This window comes from Pinus tabuliformis, chromosome 1_2 (assembly GCF_031772625.1).
Source record: "Pinus tabuliformis cultivar Carrire ecotype Pingquan chromosome 1_2, CPIR1, whole genome shotgun sequence".
Classification (NCBI taxonomy): Eukaryota; Viridiplantae; Streptophyta; class Pinopsida; order Pinales; family Pinaceae; genus Pinus; species Pinus tabuliformis.
The window spans coordinates 382,531,199-382,556,162 of NC_142298.1; the positions used below are offsets into that span (position 1 = coordinate 382,531,199).

The 24,964-nt window shown below is 39.3% G+C and overlaps 1 protein-coding gene across 1 annotated transcript in view; it reads left to right on the top strand.

The window, feature by feature from the left end:
* Nucleotides 1-24,964, top strand: part of LOC149205969 (alpha/beta-Hydrolases superfamily protein) — a 217,051-nt gene that overhangs the window by 142,075 nt on the left and 50,012 nt on the right. Inside the window, exons 6-9 of the mRNA XM_089397554.1 lie at nt 9,052-9,134; nt 9,466-9,566; nt 9,892-9,987; nt 23,388-23,441. Of these exons, the coding sequence (XP_089253680.1) occupies nt 9,052-9,134; nt 9,466-9,566; nt 9,892-9,987; nt 23,388-23,441 (334 nt within the window). The remainder of the gene's footprint in view (nt 1-9,051; nt 9,135-9,465; nt 9,567-9,891; nt 9,988-23,387; nt 23,442-24,964) is intronic.

Below are 24,964 nucleotides of genomic sequence, written 5' to 3' on the forward strand. Positions count from 1 at the left end.
TGGAATGTTCCTCTTCAGATTCAACAAAGAATCTCCCAGATTCTAGACATTCCTCTTCAAAGAAGCTGGAGCTCCTTCTCATATTTGGGCCTTCCTCTGGCAAAAGAGCACATCAAAGCAGAGGTCTGGACAAAACATATCGAGAAGATGAGAGGTCTTCTGCAGAGTTGGGGTGCTTCCTGGCTAAACCTTGCCGGCAGAACCATTCTTATAAAAGCTGTTCTCTCAGGCCTTCCAATTTACCAGTATGCGATAATCATGGCTCCCGCAAGCACCCACAAGCACATGGAACTCATTATGAGAAGTTTTCTCTGGCAGGGGGGAAAACAGGACTCAAAGAAGTTCAGCCTCGTCAACTGGGATCAAGTCACCCTTCCGTATGAAAAAGGAGGATTATCCATAAAGATTCCAAGTCTCTCCAATCAGGCTATGGGGCTCAAGCTGATTTGGAAGATCATCTCAGGAAATGGCTCGTGGTGGGTTGAGACAATTAAAAGGAAATATCTTAGTGGTCCGAACTCCAACATTCTACAGGACCCAATTGTGGATAGGCCGTGCACTCCAATGTGGAGACTGATTAAAAAAGTCCTTCCTCACTTTAGAGGGAATGCTTCCAAGAAACCAGGCAGTGGAAAGAATGTTAAAATTTGGCTTGACAGAATCATGGGCTCCAATCCCAGAGACTCTCTCCAAGAACTAAGACCCCTTCAAGTCTGGATGGAGGAGCACAACATATCCTCTTTGTTCGATATTTCCTCTTGGTCCCAAAATAGATGGCTTGATTGGAAGGCTCTGAACCTGCCTCTGGACCTCAGAGATCAATGGCATAAGCTGAAAATCTCTTTATCTGGTGCCGCCCCAATCAACAAGGAGATGGATGACAGTTACATTTGGGACACCTGTGGGGGAAGTTTCACAGTGAGAGAGGGTTATAAATCACTGCAAAACATGACTCCCACAGCAAATTGGAATCTCCATAAGGCAGCTTGGAACAACGAATGCATCCCCAAGGTGAAACATTTTAATTGGGCCCTTTTAAAAGGGAAAATCCTTACTGCCGAGAACCTGAGAAAGAGAGGAATTCAAGGCCCCTCGATTTGTTGTTTTTGTCAAGCAGAGGAAGAATCCATCCATCACTCCTTCCTTCGATGCACCTTTGCTCAAAGCTGTTGGAAACAGCTACTTAGCCCTCTGGAAGTCAGAAGCAGCTATGATCAGGTGAACAACTTACAGAGAAATTGGAAGAAAGATTATCCTCTGAACAGGAAAGGGAAAAAAAATCTCCTAAGAATATGGAATTGTATTCCAGCTACGCTGTGCTGGAATATTTGGTTGGCAAGGAACCACTATATTTTTAAAAATGAGCAGATCAAAATAGATAGGATTATCGCCAAGACTATAGCAGGGATCTCAGAGGCTATCAGCGCTAACCACATAGCTCCCCCAGACCCTCAAGGATGGACAAAGGAAGAGACTGACTGGTACAAAAGGTTCAACATTAGTCATTCCCAAAATCTCTTCCCTCAGAATAAAGCCCTGCAGAATCGACACAATTGGAAACTCAGGGGCGACAAAGAAGAAATAAACAACTGGATCACAGCCCAGAATCGTCCCTTACTCCTCTTTGATGGAGCATCAAAGAGCAACCCTGGGAGAGCAGGCGCGGGGGGAGTAATTAAAGATCAGAAGGGGAATATCGTCAGCAGTTACGAATGGGGACTCGGTCACGCAACCAACAATGAAGCGGAAGCCTACAGTCTGCTCTTAGGCACCTCGATTCTCCACAGGTTAGGATATCGGGACGCCTTAATCCTTGGGGACTCAGCTATAATAATTGCAGCAATGAATACAGGTAAAGACTTTAACAAAGCCAGTCTCAATAGCATCAAGGCAAGGATAAACGATAATCTCAGACACTTGGGGAAAATCACTTTCATGCACGTGTTAAGAGAAATCAACGCAGAAGCGGATTCCCTTGCTAACAAAGCGGTCAACCGGCAACAAGGACAAGTCAGGGATAATGGCAGAATCTACGCAAGAGCTATACCTTAAGGTCTCCAGTGGCCAGACTGAGCACAAGGTAAGCTTCTTCAGAAATTGTCAGAACTTCAATCTCACTCCTGGTTCTCCCACACTCGCCCATCCTATCTCCCTCAAATCGCCGGCGCTCCTCTCCTTCCTTGACCTCAGAGCATCTCTGACTCGTGACAATCCCCTTACTCCTTTAGGTAAACATCCTTTCAGCCCCATCGAAGTCTGCTCCCTAAATCTGCTGATGGATCCGCCCTCTGCCTCCTCAGGAAAATATCTCGTGCTCCATCATCATGAAGGACCCCTCTCGTTCCTTTATATCCCCCTCCCACCCCCTTCTTCTCACCAATATCACAAGAAGCAGTTTGGGCAAGAGGTGTTTCCAGAGCATTGCAGACCTCTCTGCGGAAGCAAGCAGTCGCTCCCCGCGCCTGCTCATTCCACAAGCAACCAGCAAGAAAGTCATCAGGGCGTTACAGACATTCCGGCCATCCACACAGCATCCAGGTATAATACAAGTCTCTTGCAAGATATTTTTACACTAACTAGTCTGTTCTCAGTCATGGCAGAAAGACAACAGCCAGAGGCTCAGGGGAGAGAGGCGCCCCGTGAGAATCCACTTGACAGAGTCCTGGGCAATGACACCTGCACACTTTGCAAAGATCACTGCTTCCTGATTGCCCGGTTTATGAAGCATCACAACGAACTTCGCGAAGACTTCATAGCAGACAGCAGATCTAAGCGCAAGAAGCTGGAAAAACGCAAGAAGGAAATAGAGAGCCTTAAGGACAGGTGTGAGCATCTGGAGGAGGCAATCAAGCACATTCAAACCATCACAGAGAGCATGCAGGCAGAAGCCTCTACCAAGGATAGCCAAAAGGAGCAACAGAAAGAAGATCACATGGAGGAAACTGTAAACCAATTCTGGTGTTAACCTCATGAACAGCAAAGTCTGCCTGATAGATGGCCTTTTTGTAAGACAGTACAGTAGATATCTTTTCCAGCACTCTCTTCTCAAGCTAAACTCTCAGATTTCAAGGGCTACGCCCCTTCTTAGGACTTCTTCTCTCACTCCTCTATTAGCATATTTTGTATCTTCTCCTGCTTTCTGCAGTTTTTATAATACATGAGTACACGATCTTGTTAAAAAAAAAATCTAACTCACATAACATCCAAATTTAGTACCATTTCAACTTGCTTTATACTTCTCAAATATTCATGTATTGCAACTTATTACATTTCAAGTACAATTTTTGAGCAAGCGAATACTTTATGTTTTATATGGCAAGTTTAATTCATTTATTTAGCATTTTGTTTTTTGGAGTACATTGCCTCATTATATGCTTACTTGTTACTTTGATCATGCATCATACATTTTGAAACACTTTACTTTGAAACAAATTTGCAATATAACAATCTCATTTACTTACAAGCCAACATTTCACTTTTGGGTACATTTCAATTGTTCTAGCTTCATTTACTTAGCAGTTTGGCTCACATGACTTATTGATACATGCTTCATGTGAACTTGTGTTTAATTATATTGGTACATCTTTTAAAGCATTTACTTCGAGCATACTTGCACATATGAAGCTTATACTTACATGCCATTTACTTTTACAAAGCTTGTGAGTAATGTTGGGGATAATTGAAGTCATCAATGCAATCTTATTTTGAGCAATTGATCCATTTCCTTTGAGGCATTTGTATCAATAATTTTCTTGGCAAACACTAATAACATACAAACATTTAGGCATTTTAGCTTTAAATCTTGGACACTTAAAATTTAACTCCAAGCATAAGCTTGGTTGTCTAGAAAGAATGGGGCCAAGATTTTCCTTAAAAGTTTTTCCAATTGGTACGGAGTAAGGTAAAGTGTGTGACTTTACAGTTATGAAGGTGGCTTTGTCCCCTTGTAGGAATGAAAACACACATGGCTTGTAAGGATTAGGGGAAGGGTATCGTTAACGAAGACAAGTGCTTCCTTAGCCCCTCTTCCTTGCAATCACCCTAATCTTCACCCTTTGGTAAGAGGTTGAAGGGAGAATCTCTCACCTAGAATAGACATTTAGTTTAAAATTTTACCAAGACAATTGCATCTCACCTTAGCTAAGTTCCATTATCATTCTAACTCATTTACTTCAGAGCATCTTTAAATTTGCTTGCAAGTTTGCTTATCTCATGTACTTGTCTTGGTGAATAGCCTCACTATCCATTGAAGTTATCATTTTGGTTGTTGAGTATCCCATTTGTCAAGTACAACATTTTCCTTTTGCAAGTAATACTTTGTTTCATTTAATTTCATTTGCAAGTTATTGTCCTTTAAATTGCTACTGTACATGCTTATGATCATGAATGATAATATCTTTATTTGAGCATCTCTTTAAAGTACAATTTCTATCTTGCAATTCATATCTTCCATCTAACATTGATTTGTTTTGCAGGACCACTTGTCATTTCACTTTGAGTATATATATTTGAGCAAGTCTTTATCATTTCTTGAAGCAATTATTAAGGGACTAGTTTACATGTTCATCTTTTGAATGATTTGTTGATGTTTATTGAAAATATCTTTAATTTGCTCAATCTATTCACTAAGCTTGCTCATAATCTTGAAGTAGTCTCATTAACCTAAAATCTTCTAGAAACTCACATCATATCATCTAACCTTTTCATTAGGGACCACCCCCCTTAGCTTTAACTAGGAGAGAGCTTTAAGTGAGAGAGTTGGGAATAGGTGACAACCCCCCCTCTTAGTTTGTCACCAAGTCACACCTTGTGGGGTTAAGGACTTTTCCCACACTAACCAAGTATGCAAGTGAGGCAACATCAACACAACCAAACAAACAAAAGCTTGTTAGACACTAAGAATACCACTAAAAGTTGAGGAGTAGGCTTTGTGTTACCAACTGCCATATCCAATATAAAATTACTAATCCTTGGAATATAAAAAAAATCTCCAAATAATGTGGAGTCAATGCCAAGAGTATCTTCTTTTGAATTCGATACAACTCGATTTGCAAAGTACACCACCATACGTGTAACAAAGAAGTAGTCCATCTTGTTTAGAAAAGAGAATTCTTTGTGAAGATCGCAAGAGAACTTGCTAAAGGAGCCAAGAAAGGTTTTGAAACCATATAATAACAATGATTGAAAAATTCACTGCCATTGGGCAACAATCGTCTAGATGAATAAAACCATCATTGCCCTAAAAATTGTAGATTTTTGGTTGAAAGAGAGCAAAAAAGGGAGTAGAAAAAAGAGGGTGCAAATCCTTGACTATATGTTATAATGACAAAAAAATGCAAAGAATAAGGGTGCTAGTGAAATAGAGGGAATAAACCCTAGAAAATTGTGCATTATTCCAAAAAACATTGAAAACCCTAATTTTTGAAGTTGGAAGGGTCCGAAAAATAGGCTAAAAGGTTAAAATCAACGAGTCCTCAGGAAATTTTTACCAAGCACAACTTTGTATCGACTGTAAATGAGTCACAAAATAAGAAGGGAAATTTCACATCTCTAGTACCATGTTGAGATCACAATAAAGAGAAGGATTGAATATGACCACCATTAAACCCTAAATTAGCGTTAACCATAAGCACATCTTAAAGAGAAGAGACAATGGACCCATGGATAAGAAAATCCCAAGATATGGTGAGTGTAGGCCAAGGAATCATGTTTGTAAGCTAAAGAATTGATCATTATGAATCACTATGATGAGATGATAAAAATGAGAGCTTGATTTGTGTATTTATACACAACTCAAGTGTGGTGTCCCTTCAACAGGTGTTATAGGCCCACAAAACAAAAGCACGCACCACATGAGGGTGACTAAGGCAACCTAGTCAAATATATAAAAAAATAATAAAGGGCGGTGAGCAATAAATGACGATATGTGAAAATTATCGTCATTCTAACATTTAAAACCAATGAAATGAACAGAAAATTAATGAAATAGGTTGAAAAGGATTGATGATTTTGCTAATTGTGAAGAAGTATACGTGTTTGTGAGAAAATTGCATAAAGCTTGTTGAAATACAAAGAAGGTTTGAGAGAAATTAGAGTGATGATGAATTACTTGTGTACTAAGTCACATGGTTTGGGTTTGAGTTTGGGTTCAACAATGACTAGGTTTGGTTTAAGTTTGAATTTTTGATGAGGTTCGTTTGAAGTTCGCCATTAGATTCTTCTATATACATTTTATATATATATATATATATGTTAAATTTAAAATGAAATATAGCATAAAAGAGGAAAATCAACATCAATAAACATAAAAAATGTTATCATGGACTTTGAAACTACAAGGACGGATTACAAGTTGAGTTGTGATATGAGGTTATGAGCTTGAGCTATGGACTTGGTCAATGGCTATGAGGTTCGATGAGGTTCACCAAACCTCATTTTTTTTCGGTTTACCAAATTTTGAACCTCAAGGTTGAAGTTCAATGAACCTTGTGACATAGCTTGGTAGTATGGTACTAATGGCTTGGAATTAGCAGTTGATGGTGTCAATGTGCTTGCAAATCACTTGAACCACTTGGAGTTGAGAACTCAAGGAGAATTATGGGTAGAAAAGACATCCCAAGGAAGTTGAATTTGTAGAACCTTAAGAGGTCCTAATCATGAGATTTTGATGCCAATTAGTATGGGTAAAATACCAATGATGGAAGAAAGATACTCACATAAGAGAACATAGGAAATCAAGTGTGTAAGTATAAAGATGCTTATCGAAACTGTACACATGTTGTACACTCAAGTACATTACCTATATATAGTACATAAATTACAGGAGTGTGATTAAGTTTGACTGAATCTACAATAAAATTGGTGAGTGGTCAACTTGGATCAAGTCACTCAAAGTACAAAAGAGAATATACTATAATATAAAATAGATAAGTATAAGAGCATAAAAAGTAAAAGTATAGTACATGTGCACTAGACTAAGTCTTATCAATATGGTTTACCTTATGCATATTGAGAAGGGATGGGCATGTCATGTCCCTTCTCAAATGTATTAGTCACGGGGTGTAGCTACACAATTTTGGCATCATTTTTGGCTTAGGAGGAGGACCCCACACGCAAAACTTAGGAACTATAGGCAATTCGACTTTATTTCTGGCAGCTAGTGGAATGTGGGGGCCACCCACATGAATAATTCGAACTTGGCCATTGCATGAGTTGGAGGGAATTGAATTAGTGGAAGGAGGGGCCCACAAGAGGCTAAGGGGGCCCAAGGTGATAAAAGAGGAAGGAGCTCTCATTTTGCAGCATCTTGATCATTTTACAAACAAACTTATCTTTGTACGCTCTGCTGCTTAGCGAGTCTACTGGTTGTTTAGCCACGAATCTTCCGCAGGGGAGATTCAACCTCTACTTCGGGGGACTATCCGTGCCTGCCCTAGGGAGGCTGTTCCACAGAGATTTCAGGGGTTCCAACATTAACATACACTTCATCTAGCCACGCAGAGGAGGAGACTGCGTATTTTCTGGGTAGCCAGAAACACGCAGAAGGGGATTGAGCCAACCGGGAGGTCCATAGCTTGTTGGGAGTTCTGGAGCTGGAAAGGCTGTTGGTTGAGGACAATTTCACTGAGTTTTGCAGCCAGCCAGTCAGGGGTTACAACAGTACGAATTTCTGGGCAGAGGGATTGCGCAGAGGCCTCTGGCAGCAAACTCGTGGTGCTTAGGAGAGCAGTGATCTAGGCCAAGGATCATCCGGGAAGCAAGGATTCAGTCATCACAAGTGAACCCAGCATTCTAGGGGTGTTTTCAAAGGGATTTGCAGGCTGTTTCCTGCAAGTGGAATTTGGCAGCAACGGCTGGGGAGAGGCTCCAAGGAGGCCGAAAATCCAAATTCAAAACCAGAGAAATTTCCTTCTGGGTTTTTCTGGGTTTTGTCCAAGGAGTCTAGGGTTGAAAGATATAATTTTTTGGGCAGCTTTTGGGCATATTCCAACAGGTCGAAGTTTAGTAGGACAACAATTTTACTGGGACAATGCAGTGCAGAGTGGTGCAGCAACTGGGCAACCTTCAGCTTAGCGATTCCATCACCCGGGTTTGGTCCAGCTTGTCCTTGAGACAAGCCCAGGTGCGCCATCTCATTTATATTGTACCTATGCTCTCAGATTTTATAATATATGGTTCAGCAGTTCTAGATTTACAGTGTTTTATGGGTGTATAATGCATGTTCTTAATTTTATGTTGCTGCACCGTTTATTTGTTTAAAATATCACTCATATTCCTACTTAGGAACATTACAGGGCATTAGAGGAAATAAACATTTTTCTCTTCCGAATTGAGAAGTATAACATTACCTTCAACAATAGGTGCACAAACTAATAATATAACACTACCTCTATCAATGCATACTGCCATTCCAATTAAGAAGAGGGATATTTATTATTTCTCATATGACTTCTCACATGCCTCTCTAGGTCAAATTCACATCCATAGCCTAGACCTTAAGATCCCTCCCGTGATTGTATTAGAAACCGGATGCATAAAAAGGGCAATCGGACATATTTAATGGTAAACTTAAGGTTTACCACTCAAATTTCCACTCACCCAGATTGTCTCCTCACACTTAATCCTATTTGTGCTTGACTAGTATTACGGTCATAGGTGGTGTAGTTCCTTCAATATAATCTGATACAACAATCCTAACTATAATAACAATAGGTTAGGGCTAGCAATTGTGTCATAAACAATGCCATTACATGTCAAAAACAAATCACATACACTAATGCTATTGTGAGGGCTACCATCTTGGCTGGCAATTGGCTAGGGCTGATAGATTGTGAGCGACGTAGTCAAGAATAAATCAACCATGATGCAATAACATAGTTAATAATGTCCATAACACTGTAATAATATGACCAACAAAACAAGGTTCACTGTCAAGCTATTGTCTCTTCTAGTTGGTTCTCTTTTCTTTTAATATATAGTTTGTAAATGTTTTGCTTTTGCAATAGAGAAGATTGATTGTTTATCGTTTCACCAATATTTATTTTATGGCAGAACAACGATTATGGCAAGGGATGCCTTGGCTTTATTGGATCACTTAGGCTGGAACAAGGCTCATGTCTGTGGTCATTCTATGGGTAAGAGAATAAGTGCAATTTACATGGTATTCTTCACAAAATTAGTAAAAGGTTAAACAAAAGAAGCTGCAAGTTCATACCAAAAGGAAGCTGAGTAAAAGAAAATAATTGGTAGATAAGGAAAAAACTCTGTATCTGAAGAAGGTTGGCTTTATTAATGAGTTTAGTAGATAACTTAATAGATATGAAATTATGCAATGTCAAAACAAGCTGGAATGATAGTCTATTCATTCTTTGGTAGGAGCTTGAGTATATTTGAATTGTGTTATCAAACATTTTATTTCTTTCTCGATTATTTGCTGGGTTGTGATTTCAATGTCTGTCAGAGCAGGGGCTATGATAGCCTTCAAATTAGCAGCCATTGCACCTAATCGAATTTTATCATTGGCACTACTGAATACAACTGGAGGTGGTTTTCAATGTCTGCCTAAGGTAATATTCGATAATCATAAAGCTTCTAACATATTGAAATAGGTTGAGTTCCGGGCATTACTTGTCAAGAATGATCTGATTATACCTTGTCTTTGAAGACAAATAAACTTCATTATAAGAAAACAATTCAGCAGGAATGAAACCTTGAAAATATTGATTTTTGTTGCTTATTTTGACATTACAGTATGTAGTTGCATGATTTGTTACAAAGAAAATAGAGGACTGGTTAAGATGCTCGTACTTGCTATGATAGAAAACTTAAGTGGGACAATAATGTGAAATGCTTCAGAAAGATTTGGAGTTCTCATATACCATATATTTACAGGTTGACTGCACAATGATTTCCATTATGTTGCGCTTCTTGAAAGCAAGAACTCCAGAGGCAAGAGCTGATGTTGATTTAGATACTCACTATACAAAGGTAATCTCACTGTATCTTTGTTGTCGAATCAATTCCAGCATTGTTGGGATTTTGGCCTTCTTGACACACTTATAGAACTAAATACTATTTGAAAGTAAATGTTATGTGTCTTGTCATTCAAATTTAAGTTTCTCAACTTCTGTTTGTCCTTTAAGACACCTTTATAATTGACATAGGAATATTTTGCCATGTTTTGTTTCTAGATTGCAAAAGGTAGTCTTTGTTGCAATATTCTGTACCCAGATAAAAAGGCTGCACTGTTGATCTGTCTTCTGTCTAGAGTAAAAGCATTGGTGATTCCATGTCGTAAATGATAAGATTTTATGTTAAGTACATTTATATATGAAACTTGTTAAGTACCTTAGATCTGAAAATGATAACACATACAAGATATCCAAGAATAAGATAGAAAAACTCCTTTACTTGATTATATAAAAATAGTCTTAAGGTGGGACAACTCCTTATAACAATAATTTTATGGAAGGAATCCACTCTTGTTCACTTGCCTCTTAATATTGGGTGACCTCTCAATTACCTATGCTCCAAATACAATATTTTTCCACCCATCATAAGGAGGATTCCATTCCTTATAGCTATCAATAGAACACTAATCATAACAACCTTCTAACTACCTAGTGAAACTTCTTTAATGAGTCCACATTATATTTATTCAATACTAAATACCATACTGGCCTTCATTTAATAATAATGAACGTAGGGGAGCTAGTGACCTAGTCCATGTTTTTTTTTGTGACCCAGAGAAACCGAGCAGTCCCCCTGACACGTAACTACTAGTAAACCTCTGGGGGTCTACGGCCTGTCCTCCTCTCCGAAAACTGGGTCACAAACAGGGGGATTTGAACCGGGGTCTCTCGAGTTTCAACGATTTCACATATCTCAGATTACCAGTTCAGCTCCCCCCCAGGATGTGACCTATTCCATGTCACATGGAGTGGTCTCCACTAATATTACTCTAATGGGCCCTTTGCACTCCTTGCCCTTAAGGAGGATCCCAACATTCCTCTCCACTTAGAAATCATTTCCCTCAATGCTTGTTGTTAGTAATTGTTGAATTTTTGTAGCTATGGTTGGTCTTCATAATTTATTTTAGCCTTCCAGAGCAAAAGAAATGATAATTACAAATGTAAAATTCAAGTCAACTTCAAAAGAGGAAAACTCAATTTTTGAAATTCAAATTTTATGTCTCCATATTGACAAGTCGGCCAGCCTACATGAGACACCCATTCGGACCCACCAAGTTCACTATATAAAGGTAACTTGACATCCTCCATTGACACAATTCAGATCACCCATTCATATACTTATTCTTCTTCTATTCACATGAAGGATAAGGAGAGGTGACAAACCGCATTTTATGGGCAGACTTAAATCTTCTGGGCATACCAAGTTCTTCCGAGGAAAACCGAGATCTCTGAAGCAGGCCAAAATTTCTTCGGCATAGTGATCGTTATTTTTGAGGCTACTTATCTCTGCTTGACTAGGTTTGACCTAGGTTTGGTTACTGGTCAGTTTGACTTTATTTTGACTGGAAAGTTCAAATTGTATCACTTGTTGAATTAGATAAATTTATCTAAGAAAAGGTTGTTGGGTTTTTCCCTAGAAGAGAGTCTTCCAAGGTCCCGTGTCACATGTCCCTCCTACACTCACATACCCAGGTGTGGGCTTCCCTTATTATAGCTACCCTTGTACCATGACATGTGGTCTAGATGAATCCCCTGATCCCCACTCCGTTCCATTACTATATCATTTTCCACCTACCACTTGAGGGATGTACCATGGACATGTCACCCCCTTTAAAGGTTGAAACTGCCTAATAGGGTCCTTGATTAGCCCCTTATTGAGCTTGGAGACACTTGTACATGCCAAAGCCCACTATGGAAGGGCATGCCACCATGAAGTGCCCCATTGATTCCATGACTTGTAAGCTCTTTTACTTTATTATTCTAATGATTTGTTGTATTGGAGGGCAAGGGGACGCATTGGATGTTATGCAGGATTGCAGGTGGGTTTCCATATTGAGCTTGGCCACCCTATACGGGATCCTTTCCCTCTAGAGGACCACATTGGCACTTGTAGGGTGAGCGCTGAGAGCCATGGGCCTCCACCATGGCAGAGAGTACTTCATGGATCCCCAACACCACTCATTGATTGCTCGTGTTCCATCTTTTGGATGACGATGATGCGCCTGCTTCACCATGCCCAACCGGCTCCACACATACACCATACACTTTTTAGATGATCCAGGGTCCATAGGATATCTCCCGCTGCAGAGGGAGAGTTTATGTCATCATCCTAGCCCTTACAGATGGTCTACAGGAATTTCCAATCCACTTGGAGACCCATGGGGTTGTCTTTGTGCCCCCACACCCACTTAGGAGCACCACATGTTCTTACTTGGAAAACAAAGGGGCCAACCCCTTGTCCACTATGGTTGGAGTCCATTTTTACTTCATGGCACCCCTAAGACTTCATTAGGCCCCCTCAAAGGCCCAACTACTCCTATATTGATCATTCTGCCCTCTTGAGAGACTTATTCTTGTTTTATTGAGCTATTTTGGTGGGCTTGTCACCAAAAGTATTGTTATTATGCACATTATTTTATTTTAGGGGCATTATTAGTCCAAATCAACCATTCGAACCCCTTAGAGGATTGTATAAATAGAAGTGAGATGATTCATTTTCATTGTCATCACTTGGATTGGATTAGTCTCTCTTGTGAGATTTCCACACTTTTTGCTGGGTAAACTTTTTGGAGCTTTCTTGATGCACTATGATGTTTGGATTTTTGCTATTGTCTTTGGAGCTTCTTTCTAATGCAAAGTTGATGAATGTATATACTCTCTCTCTCATGTAATTCGAATTTTGATGTTATTCTTGTTATTTCACTAGTTTACTGCATGTTATGATTATCATTATTTTTGTATGGGTTAAAGTAAATGCAAAATTTTTCTTGGAACCTTTAATAAGTGATTTAATGCATGCGTTGTACTTGAAGAGAGTGGGTGAATGTTCCTAGAGGCACCTCTTAGGTTGAAAGACATTGAAAATTCATCTCTTTGGCAAGTTTGAAGTATAAATCCCTATTGACCTATTTGCTGCCCTTGAAGAGGCTAGCTAGCAAAGATCAATTAGGGATACTTAGCACACGAAAATTCTCGATCTGTGTATCTTGACTCCATTAAGCCGAATCATTAAGGGAATGATCCTTGTATCCCATTGGTGGTCAAATTTCCCTCTCTTTTCTTCACTTTTCCCAATTTTAGGTCTAACCCTAGAAGGTCTCCTGGGGCATCACACGAAATATTTTGTAGCCATCCAAACACCTTGAAAATTGGTCCACAATTGTGCTAGGGCCTTCTCAAGGGGTCCTCCAAATTTGAGCGTAATATGATGGTGGAATCGAGATATCGCAAGCCCTAACTCGAGGATTATTTCTCTCCTTAGGCTAATTTTGGGTTAGCGTCCTCACTTGGATCATTGCATTCAAATTTCAAAAGAAAAATAGTTATTTGATCCTATTATCTTCCCTAATTAGGTCAAGCCCCTCTTTGGTTGATCAACTCCATACCCTAGACCTAGTTGGGTTCACCTGGGTTCTCTGTGATCCCGTAACTTTATAACTCAAATTCCACATGAACTACATAGAATCCGTTTCTCCACAAGGACCCTTAAGTCTCGAAGCCCCTTGTCAAGGCATATCCTCCAACCCTAGGCCAAGGTATCCTCATAGCCCTTCTTAGAGAGCCCATCACCTTGCTTTTCAAGCAAGTTATTTAATTGAGTCTCTCTTGTGAATAGGCTTTAGGAATCACTCCTTATCCAATCATTTATCCATTCATCATTGTGATTCCTCTTATATTGGGTCTCCTCCCATCAGTGAAAGTTTGTAAAGAGCAGGGAGCCTTAGCTAAGGTGACATTGGGCTATCGCTCCATTGTTGCCTCTTGACCTAGCAGTTGCTCTATAGGATCCCCTCCTAGGACCTCTGCTAGTTTGAGTGGTAACATTTTTGGCATCGTTGCCAGGGACACGAGATGTGTGTTTTGTTCCCCATACGACATATTGACATATCATTATTGGCGACTCCATTGGAAGAACGAAGCCCTAGTTCTTCATTGAACTTCAAAGTTAATGCTTGTAGGGTGAGGCAAGCATATATCAAGGTATTTTAATTCATCCTAGCGACTCCATTTTAATCCTAATATGCAAAATCATGAAAAATGGACTATTGTCAAAAAGAGATTAATCTTGGTCCTACATTTGCAAAACTCAATGATCAAGACCTTCAAGAACTGCAAAAGAATGTGGACAAATATGCTGAGTTTTATGAAGATTTATTGGAGAGCATGGATAAGGAATTCATGCTCAGGTTTCATGGGTCAACACAAAAGCAACTCTACATAATGATGTGTGCCTATGAGAAGGATCCTAGTCGTCTCTTTGACTTTGTTGGCCTAACCTGCGCTTTTAATATTCTGACTGACCTAATCAATGAAAAATATTATAATCAGTCGCAAAGCCCCACAAAAGGTAACCAATTAGATGATCAAGGTGACATTGAAGAAAGTTCAAATGTGAAGGATCATCATAAAAGTGAGGAATATATGGAAGAGTGGAATCAATCTAAAGAAGATAGTGATGAGGACCTTCAGGATGCAAACTTAAGGATTGAGAATGTGCAGGGCATGAGTGAAAGCCCTATTGAAGCCTGTGAAGATGAACACAATGAAGCAGGGACTTTCATTCAAGAAAGGGTGCTTGAGGGTATGAATATTGTAGCTCCCTGTGAAGATGACATTTTTTATTTCTTGTGCATTAGTGAGGGAAAATGGGATATGGGCAACCATCATTTTAATAGTGACCCTATTTATGATACTGACATGGAAAATGAGGTTGAAATTGATTCTCCTTTTCTCCAGGACGTTACTCATAATGATATCCCTACTCACACCATTGAAAGGGAGGATTGTGGTTTTCCCTCACATGAAGAAGGTTTATTGGAAATGGCAGGCCCCATTTATGACACCGATGATGACACTGACGAAGGCCTTGTCTTCCCATACCTTCCCTAGGATCTCGATAACATAGCTACATTACCCCTGAGCCCGCACCTTTCCCTTTATCACATTAGCACCATCATTGATGATCCTTTTTCCTCTCCTAGGTATGATGTTGAGGAAGAACCAGTGTTGTTAAAATCGCGATTTTTTCCTCTGCCCGATCAAATCGCGATTTTTATCCGTAAAAATCGCCACTTTTTTTTATACCGATTTTTATCGAAAAAATCACGATTTTTTGAAAATATCGCGATTTTTTCGAAAAAATCGCGATTTTTTGCGTAAAAATCGTGGGAGGCGCGGGCAGCGGGGTTTTATATGGCAAATTCGATTTTTTTTTTAATTCATTGTGCTGTCGCCGCGCGGAGGAGGAGGAGAAGAGGTGAGGGAGAGGAGCTGAAGGGTTTCCGTCGGATTTGGGAGCGAATCCAAGCGTTTTTAGGAGGAATCCAAGCCAAGATCACCAATTTGTCCATAAAAGAGGTATGTAGATTAATTTTTTTTGGTTTTGCTTCTATAAAAACTTTGGTTTTCATTGTTTTTAAAGAATTTTTTGAAATTTTTCATTGATTTGGGATGGGTAATTTGTTATGACTATAAGAACCAATTTTTTATTTTTATTTTCTCATTTTTTTTAAACATTGTTTATTTTTTTTGAATTTTCATTGTTTTTTGGCATTTGCCATTGGCATTTGGTTGGGTAACTTGGGTTTGGAGCAGGAGGAGGAGCAGGAGCAGGAGCAGGAGGAGGAGGAGTTGGAGGAGCAGGAGGAGGAGGTGACACCGCCTACCCGGGCTACCCGGGCTACCACTACCACCAGTAGAGGACGTGGTCTCCGTCCACCTAAGCCTCCTGTAGCTGCTACTACTAGTTCTTCAGCTTCTAGAGCACGTCAGACTCCACTGCCATTTCCACCAGCACAGGCACCAGCTTCTACATCTAGAGGGAAAGAGAAAGCTGTGCCATTTTCTCGCAAGAGGGGCAGAGGAAATCAATAGGATTAGACTTTCATTTTATTGTATATGACATTATGACATGATGAGATACATTATCATATTTTTTGTTGATATTTTGAGGCTGAGTTGGACTTGGGACTCAGGACTTACTATTCAGGACATGATTCAATGTTATGTGTGATTTTAGCGCTAGAAATGATATTAAACATCTTATATATTAGTTTTTTTATCATATTTATGTGTCAATGTATTTATTTTATGTTGTAGATGGTTTAGATATTAAAAAAATTGAAAAAAAATGAAAAAAAATGAATATTTTTGTGCCAAACGCTTTTTTCCCGCTTTTGTCGATTTTTTCCGCTTTTTTCCCGGCGCCGATTAAATCCCGATCGCGCTTTGTGCAACATTGGGAAGAACCATCCATTAGTTGTATCCCACTTGCCCCCCCCATACCCTAAGGATTCTGAATATGATCATCATGAGAAACCTGCTTGGTGTGTCTTCCCTTGTCATCGGTCTCCCTTTTCTCCCAGCCATGACCCTATGGTGGTCATAAAACATGATATTAATGATTGGGACCATAATGGGGATGATATGCCTAAGGTTGCTATCGATCAGAGGTTTATGAGCTTATTGTTGATATCTATATATTTTAGTTGGAAGAAAGGATCTTATGGAAAAGATTGCATCCCTTGGCTCCCTCTTTACCCGTGATACTCCATGCGTGCTCACTTCATTTGCCTGCGTCCCACCCTTGTGACCTTTCATGTTGTCATTCCTACCCCTACCTTTGGATCTATTACATGAGTGAGCATAAGGGCAATTTCTTTCATATTGACTGGATGATATGTTGGTTACATTGGGTCTATGATTACACTTAGTATTTGGGTGATATAACATGCATGTTAGGGTAGGATGCATTGCATGCTCATTTTCCCATTAGAACTAACATCATATGATATTATCATGCTAGATTAGCTGCATTTAGATTAAGATTGCATTTGAAATTTTATTTAAAATTTATTTACTAGTTGATTTTTAGTGGCCTAATACTAAGCATGGGTGATCATAAGACACCACAAAACATGCTGCCTCATGTGCTTGGTCTTTGATATGTGCAGGTAATAGGTCTACAGTACCAAGAGATTACTGGAGTTCTCATGACCTCCCGTTCGAGTAGCTTCATGCACCTTTCTAAGAGCTCATGTCCCAATTGGAGCCAGATGTTACCCACCACATGTGGGTAGTGCATATAGGAGAAATTTTTTCTCCTAGATGGTCCTTAGTCAACAGTCCCTTGCAGCCACCAAATAGCTCAATGTGCCATTATCTCCGCCACCTGAGCCAGCCATGTGGTTCCTCGCGCACTTGTTATGATTGTATGTTTAAAGTTGGGCCTCTCGACCTTGAAGGTATGCCAACTTTTCATTGGTGTAGTTGAGTAATTTTCCTTACTTGTCATGGGTATTCGATGGAAAGAGTGGGCTAGTTTTGTACTCTTGTCTCCACTACCCGATTCTGTGGTTAGCCTTGTATCCTAGTCTAGTGGGATCTTCTTTACTGGCCACTAGCTTTAGGGTTGGCACTATTTGGAAAATCTCGACTTTGGTTGCATGGTCCCACTTCCCCACACCACATACATCACCCCCTTCTACACTTTTTAGCCCTATTCATCTTTTTTCCCATCCGGGTCCACATGTGTCCACTGGGTCCACATAGGGTTAGCCTCCCCCTTCGCTTGTCCACACCTTGGGTCGGGCCTGGAAAGATACCCGAAGGTTGATGTAGCGAAAATGAAAATAAAAAGCATAATTTGGTCACTCTCAATAGGAAATGTACCACAAAATGCAATTCCTTTACATCCTAGGAAATTACAAAGTGATAACACTAGCATTTCTTCTAGGGTTTATTCTTCTGCAGTTTTATTTGTGTAGATTGCAATGTGATTTATTCAGTATTTGTCATAGCAAACAACAAATAAATTGTTAAATTAAATTAACAGTTAGGAGAATAATATCTAGTTGCTGCAATAGGATTCGAGTTTGGAGTTTTCATATGGATATCAGTGGTGTTGGAAGATAGTGGGGTGCTAGAGTTTGTGAAGCAGCAAATAGTGCCACCTACAGATGCCCAACAGTTGGCCCAACATAACAAGAATGACACCAAGGCAAGGAGGATCATTCTTGAGGGGATGAAAGACCATATTATCCCTCATTTCCATGAGAAAAAGACAACATATGAGATGTTTAAAGCCATCTTAGATTTGTATCAAGGTTCCAGTGATGCCAAGAAGCTTGCTCTCAAGGAGAAGCTAAGAAGTATTTGGATGAGAAAAGGAGAGCCCATCATCAAATATCTTTCGAACTCACTCAAATTCGAGATGAGCTAGGTGGAGCGGGCGTGATTGTAGTAGACAGTGACTTTGTGAGTCTTGTGCTTTTGGGACTCCATAAGTATTGGTATAGTTTCCAAGATGTAATAAGTGGTAGAGAGAATAGTCCCAATTGGGAAAGGTAGAGAAGCTCAAGAAGAAATCTGGAGAGGAATGAGAGTTGGTAGAGAAGCTCTAGCAAAGGACGCTGAGAACTTTTCCCTAGCAAGCAAAGGTAGCAGAGCCAATGGCAAGAAGGGCCAAGGAGAGGCCGAGTCTAGTCAGAAGGGCGAGAAGAACAAGGATTTGAGCAAGATCAATTACTTCTGCATAATGTGCTTTGGGTGCCTTGAGATTGTTTTGTAGCATTTGAGTGTGGTCTTGTGTAGGCGCGTGCTTATACTTGTGGTTTCGACCAACTGTGGGAGGACCAACTGAGCACTGCAGAAGGGGTTTCGACCACGTTGCCATGAGTTCAGACACTATGCCACTAAGTGTCCTAATCGGAAGGAGTCCAGTAAGGATCATGTGGCTACAACAACTGAGGTAGATGCATTGTTTGCTCACTTTGAGAAATATTTCTTATTGATAGCTTGCATGACAAGCTCAGCAAACAATAGTGTATGATAAATTGATTTAGGAGCATCCTTCCACATGACTGGGAATAAGAAGTATTTCAACCACTTGAAGGAGGACATGCAGTTTCAGATTGAGCTAGGAGATGATGGCATGTATGTGACTAGAAGGAGTCAGGTAATCCTCTCCATCTCAAAGATGTCCTCTATGTTCCAAGCCTGAAGCATAATCGTGTTTCAGTAGCTACCCTTGAGGACAAGGGTTATGATGTCATCTTCAATACATGTAAGGCTTACCTCCAACACTTAGCTTGCAGATGTAAGAATTAGATAGGTGTGAGGATCAAGAATCTCTTCAAGTTCAAGGTAGAGACAGGCACAACCTTGAGCAACAAGGCAGGGAGATCTCAGAGTAGAGAAGTGATGGTTGAGGAAAGCAGGGCTCTGAGAGAGTCCTTAGAGCAAGAGCAGGTTAGAGTACCTGAGAAGAAGCTACTCAAGATGGAGCCTCAGACAGTATCTCAATTTGAGTCTTGGTTAGTTGGTAGTTGGGTTGACCAACAGGATGATGAGGAGCAAAGGCTAGGGTGAGTGGAGGTAGACACTCAGTCAATGACTCCCAGTATAGGGAGAGTTCGATCCAAGTGGGAAGAAGAGTTGTTTAGGGAGGATCAAAAGAGAGTTGGACCTCCCAGTACCAACTTCAGGCAAAGTAAGCAATCACCCAGATACATGGGGTACATGGCACTTATGACTGAGGTGATAGACTCGCAGAGCATGGTTGGAATGAATAGGTCTTCAGATCAGATTCCAGAAAGAAAGCAAGGAAGTCTTCTAGTTAAAAGGGAGAAAGTATAACAACGAATAATGTAGTGGTGTTTAAGACAGATCTAGGTGCACAAGGTTTTTCCAGAAGTACCTTCCTTGCTAAGAGGGAGTGTTGAAAATGTAGCGAGCAAGGTATTATGTCTTGTGCCTTAGCCAATGAAGACATTGAATTGTCCTCATGAGTTAGACTTCAGTTAGGATCAGTTATTTCCAATGTACTAGAATAATCATCAAGTTAGTTTTAGTTAAGTGGAGTCTTCATCAGTTTGACTATAGAACAAGGTGGCAGTTATAATTTCAGTTAGAGCGAGTTAGTTTTCAGTCTTGATTGAAGGAAGAGTGAGTTTTGGTTGGAGAGAGAAGGGGTAGTAACTCCAGTGATGATTGGAAGAAGAGCGAGAAATATTCTTAGTTAACTCGCAATCAAAACTCGAGTTCTAAATTTGGAATTGGGCCTCCTTGCATGTTTGAATTGGGCCTATAAAGGAAGGACGAAGGCACAAGGAATAATCAATTGTTTAGTGCACAAGGTTTGTGATACAAGAAAGTTCACGAGTTTGTGAGAGCATCTTTGGTTGTGGAGAGCACAGGGCTTGTGTCCTAAGAAATAGGAGATCACAAGTACGCTAGAATTTAGGAGATTGATTGTGCACAGTTTTGAGGAGCTACTATCCTAAGAAATAGGAGGTAAGAAGTGTGCAAGGAAAAGGACTTATGCTAAGAAATAGGAGCCAAACTTGTGCTAAGGAATAGGGGATTTGTGCAAGGAAATAGCGTTGCCAAGTGCGCAAGGAAGGACAAGGATCAAACAAGAGGTAGGGCAAGTCAAGGTATACAACAGAGGAATAGTTGCGTACTAGAGGGTCGAGATCAAGTAGTGATCAAGGCAAGCCAATATCGTTCGTATCAGTTGAGATTTGTGAGAAGAAGCAAAACTCTTTCTCAGAGAGACATATTATCTTGTAATAGATCCAAATTGCTCAAGAACAATCAATAAAATACCACATCAACGAAGCAGGTTTTTCTTGTTGGGTTTCCAAAGAAAGCAAGTGTGTCAATTTGTGTGCATGTGTTATTTAATCTTTGGTGTTTTATTCCACTACTTATGAATTGTTAATAAACTTTGTATCTTGGTGAAAGTAAACTAGGTTCAGTCTACGTTGTACGAGGACCTATCCCCACCAAAAAATCCCTCATAACCGATGTTCCGGCATAGCGGGGACTTTTACAAGGGTTGGGAATGTCCCCAATTTCTTAGGAACATCATCGGGGACTGGGGGACTTCCAGGTCATTCCCAATCCATCCCAAACAAATTTTGGGGACTTTTCAGGTACCGTTCCTTTGTCCCCGAGGAAAAAATGGTATGTTCCTCCCTTCTTCGATAATAAATCACAAAATCCAAGTAATGAAAATGGGGACAATTCATCGGTTGGCATGGGTATCGATTCTTTGATTGGACAAATTGTCCATGGAATACTCGATGGATCATTTCCTGCAGGATATCTCATTACTGTTAAGATTGGAGGAAGTGATACACTTCTCAAAGGAGCGGTATTTGGACCTGGCATTTCAATGCCACTTCCACAAATAAATGATGCTGCAACAAAAGTAAAACATACAAATACATACATGAATACTAGTTTTTCTTCACAACCATCTTCACCTCCACCATGAACTCCAGTTACCTTGTCAGAAGTATATGAGCCAGCTTCTGTTACCAAAACCACAACAAAGCCAATTGTCGTGACAGGTGGAAATAGCCTTTGAAAACAAACATGAAGATCTTCATCTTCACCAACAACATGAATTTTTGGGTGGAGAAAATGTTGTTAATGAAGATATTCGTCTTCCCTAGCAGCATGGATTTTTAGATGGACAAAACATTGTTAGTGAGATGCTGGAATCTGTTACTACCTCCATTTATATGGCTAGATGATGGAGGTGAAGATGGCTGGAATTTATTATTTTAATATATATATATATATATATATATATATATATATATATATATATATATATATATATATATATATATATATATATATATATATATATTATTGTCATCCCCTGGAAAATTTGGTGGTGCGCTCTGGTCGTGCCGGAAACTCGTCCTCTCATCCCCACCGTCGTCAAAGGCAATGCAACATAGGTTTTCAGTTATTCATCTAAGTAGTTGTAGAGCTTCATGGAAATTTAACATCATTGCCACTACCTCAATCCTCTAGGGACATGAGACAACACCACCCAATTTTAGTGAAACTACCTAATCCAAGCTTTAAAATATGGTAGAAAAAACGTAACATGCCTAATCAATGATTTTGGCTTGAGTGAAAGATACAATTTTGCTATGGCCAAGATAGAGGAGTCCAACAATCACCGACATCAAGGTAAATAAAGGGCTTGGTGCTCTTGAATAAATGCCAATCCCATACCCTCATATGCAATAGAATCTAATGAAAATGTTGCAATCCTACTAATCTTGAAATCTTGAAAATTGTTAAGTCTGTTGAATTTTAAATGGGATATGAAATTCTATTTTCTCCATATGAAATCGGATGAGGTTGGAACCACTCTCAAATATCTTGATTAATGGTTATGTTAAAAATTCCAGTGAAGGTATTCCATCCCTTTACCTTAAGAATTTAACATTACCATTAAGTGCTAACATTTTTGGTACAAATTGACAGTGAAAACCTCTTTTAAAGAAAATTTCCAGGCTTCGATGCTTCTAGAAGTTCCATTAATTCATAATTAACTTCTAATTCGTAATTAGGCATTAAAATAAAAAATTTGGGTCCCACCATTCAAATTAAGGAAAAATTGAATATTTTGTTTGGGGGAACAAGCTGTACAAACACTGAAACACATTTCAGTCTGTATGAAACATGTTTCACACAATTGAAATGTGTTTCATACAGATTGAACATGTTTCAAGCGTGTTTGAGTCATGTTGCAGTGTTTCAGTATGGAAACATGACTGATACGCAGGGGACAGGATGGATGGCATGCTTCCTGCAACTTAGGAAGTCATATATGAAGCACTAGCAAAAAGATGAGAGTCTAGAAACGGATGATATTACCTTTTGAAACATCTGATGTGCCATTTATTTGGATTAGAGTATCAGTTGCATCATAGTTCATGCACTTCGCAATGAATGATGTATAAAAGATCACTATGTTGCAATTTTAGTGAATGAAATAGATCTGCATCAACTCTTTGAAAATATGGTAAACATTACTGGCTTTGCATATTAATTGAGAGTACTTATGCAACATATTCATTGTACATTTCCTGTTTTTATACGGTTTTTATTTTCCTGTTTATTTCCTCACAGTAAAGTATGTCATGTTACACATCCAATTTCTCATTCTATAGTTCTAGTATTTTGTAAGGGATCAATGTAAACTTTCCCATGGCTCCTAAAAGTGTCTTATTACCACTTTCTGTTAGAGACACAGATTTGAATAAACTGAAGATAGCACCAATATTCAATATACAGAAACTGCTAACGAATTCTTCTATTGAAATGGTTTTTAACCTTAGGATTTTTCATGAAAATATTGATATACTTGTTTATATATATATGCAGGAATTTCTTGAAGCATATGTTGGAAGTGTCAAAAGGAGGGCAATTTTATATCAGGTAATTCTTATCATGCACTTCCTCTCTGGAAATTCAATGTCAATCCGATAAGAAAAACATTTTAAGAATTTCAGCAACAAAGAGATAACTGCATGACCTCCATCTGTACTTATAATTTGAAATCCTTCCTGCATATATTTTATTAAACAACTAGGTACTGTAAAGGCTAGATGGAGCTGAGCTAGTTATTTTTGCAATTGTTAAATAATCAAGAAGATTGGCATCAGCAATGATTTATAAAATAATTTGCTCATTAAGTGCATGCAAATTATTTTCTACCCCACTTTTTATCTCCAACACTTTTCTTATCTCCTTTTGGTGAGGCTTGGATGGGGGAATCCAGGTATGCAAACTTGTAGTATGCAGCCAACCATAGGAATATCAATATTGGTGTATCATACTGTACAGCTCTGCAAACATACCTTGGTATCCACAACCTGAATGTTGTTAGGTAGGCCTAAATTATATAATTAGTAGTTTGAAATTCAAACTCTAGAGCAGACATGTAGTTTTTTTTCGTAAAGATCATTGACTTCAACATGCTGATGTAAAGATGAACAATTCAATGAATCTGATAAATGCTTAAATAGCCATTCTTTTAGATCTGTATAGCTTCCCTTGTGCCTAGGATGTTGATTTTCCTCTACATCTCTTCTTAAAATGTGAAATATAGCTGTGCACTTTTTCCCTTTCTGAAGGCCTTATATATTGCATTTTATTCAATAGAGTGATTCTACTGCAACCATCCATGTAAATAACATTTTTTTAAACCGGAAAGAGTATTTGTATTATATAATTACGCCCATTGTTCGCGGAAAATACGTCAGGCATTACAGAGCTAATTAATCAAAATTTTCCAATTGTTTTCTCCTTTCCAATAGGAATACATGATTTTCCTGAGGAGAATATATCTGAGCAATAAAAAGAGGGGTTTTGTAGGTGAATACCTTACAAAACTGTGCCAACAAAACACAAAATTTACAACACAGAACACTATGAGGGGATTTTTTTCATAGACTTCATCTGCCATTAGGGAATTATAACAAGCCTGATTTGACCATTAATCTTTAATTCACTATCTTCAATTTGCACTCCTCATTGGCATACTTGTCTCCCGGTTTTAAGACTCATTTTTCCTTTTGATTAGTTTCGGTGGAGGTGATCCCACCCTGGTTAATCCCCTTCTTTCCAACGGATTTTGGTGGTGAAAGATTCCACCCTAGTCAGTCAACCCTTCTCATCATTTGTCTAGCATAGTTTCCTAAAATACATCTCTGGGTTTTTTGGCAATAAGGATTAAAGTATCATGTTGAATAGTGGGTATCCAAGGCATTCTGTCCAGAGCAATGAGGGATATCATACCTCAAACAGTACGTCCAAGACATATTTGTGGCCAGGTCTCTCTCCTAAGGCCATTTAGGATTGTGCATGCACTAGGGCATTCTCCGAGGCTCGTTTTGTGAATGGTCGGAGGTTCGTTTGAGGACAACTTATCCGAATTGGATCATTATATTGTTTTCCAT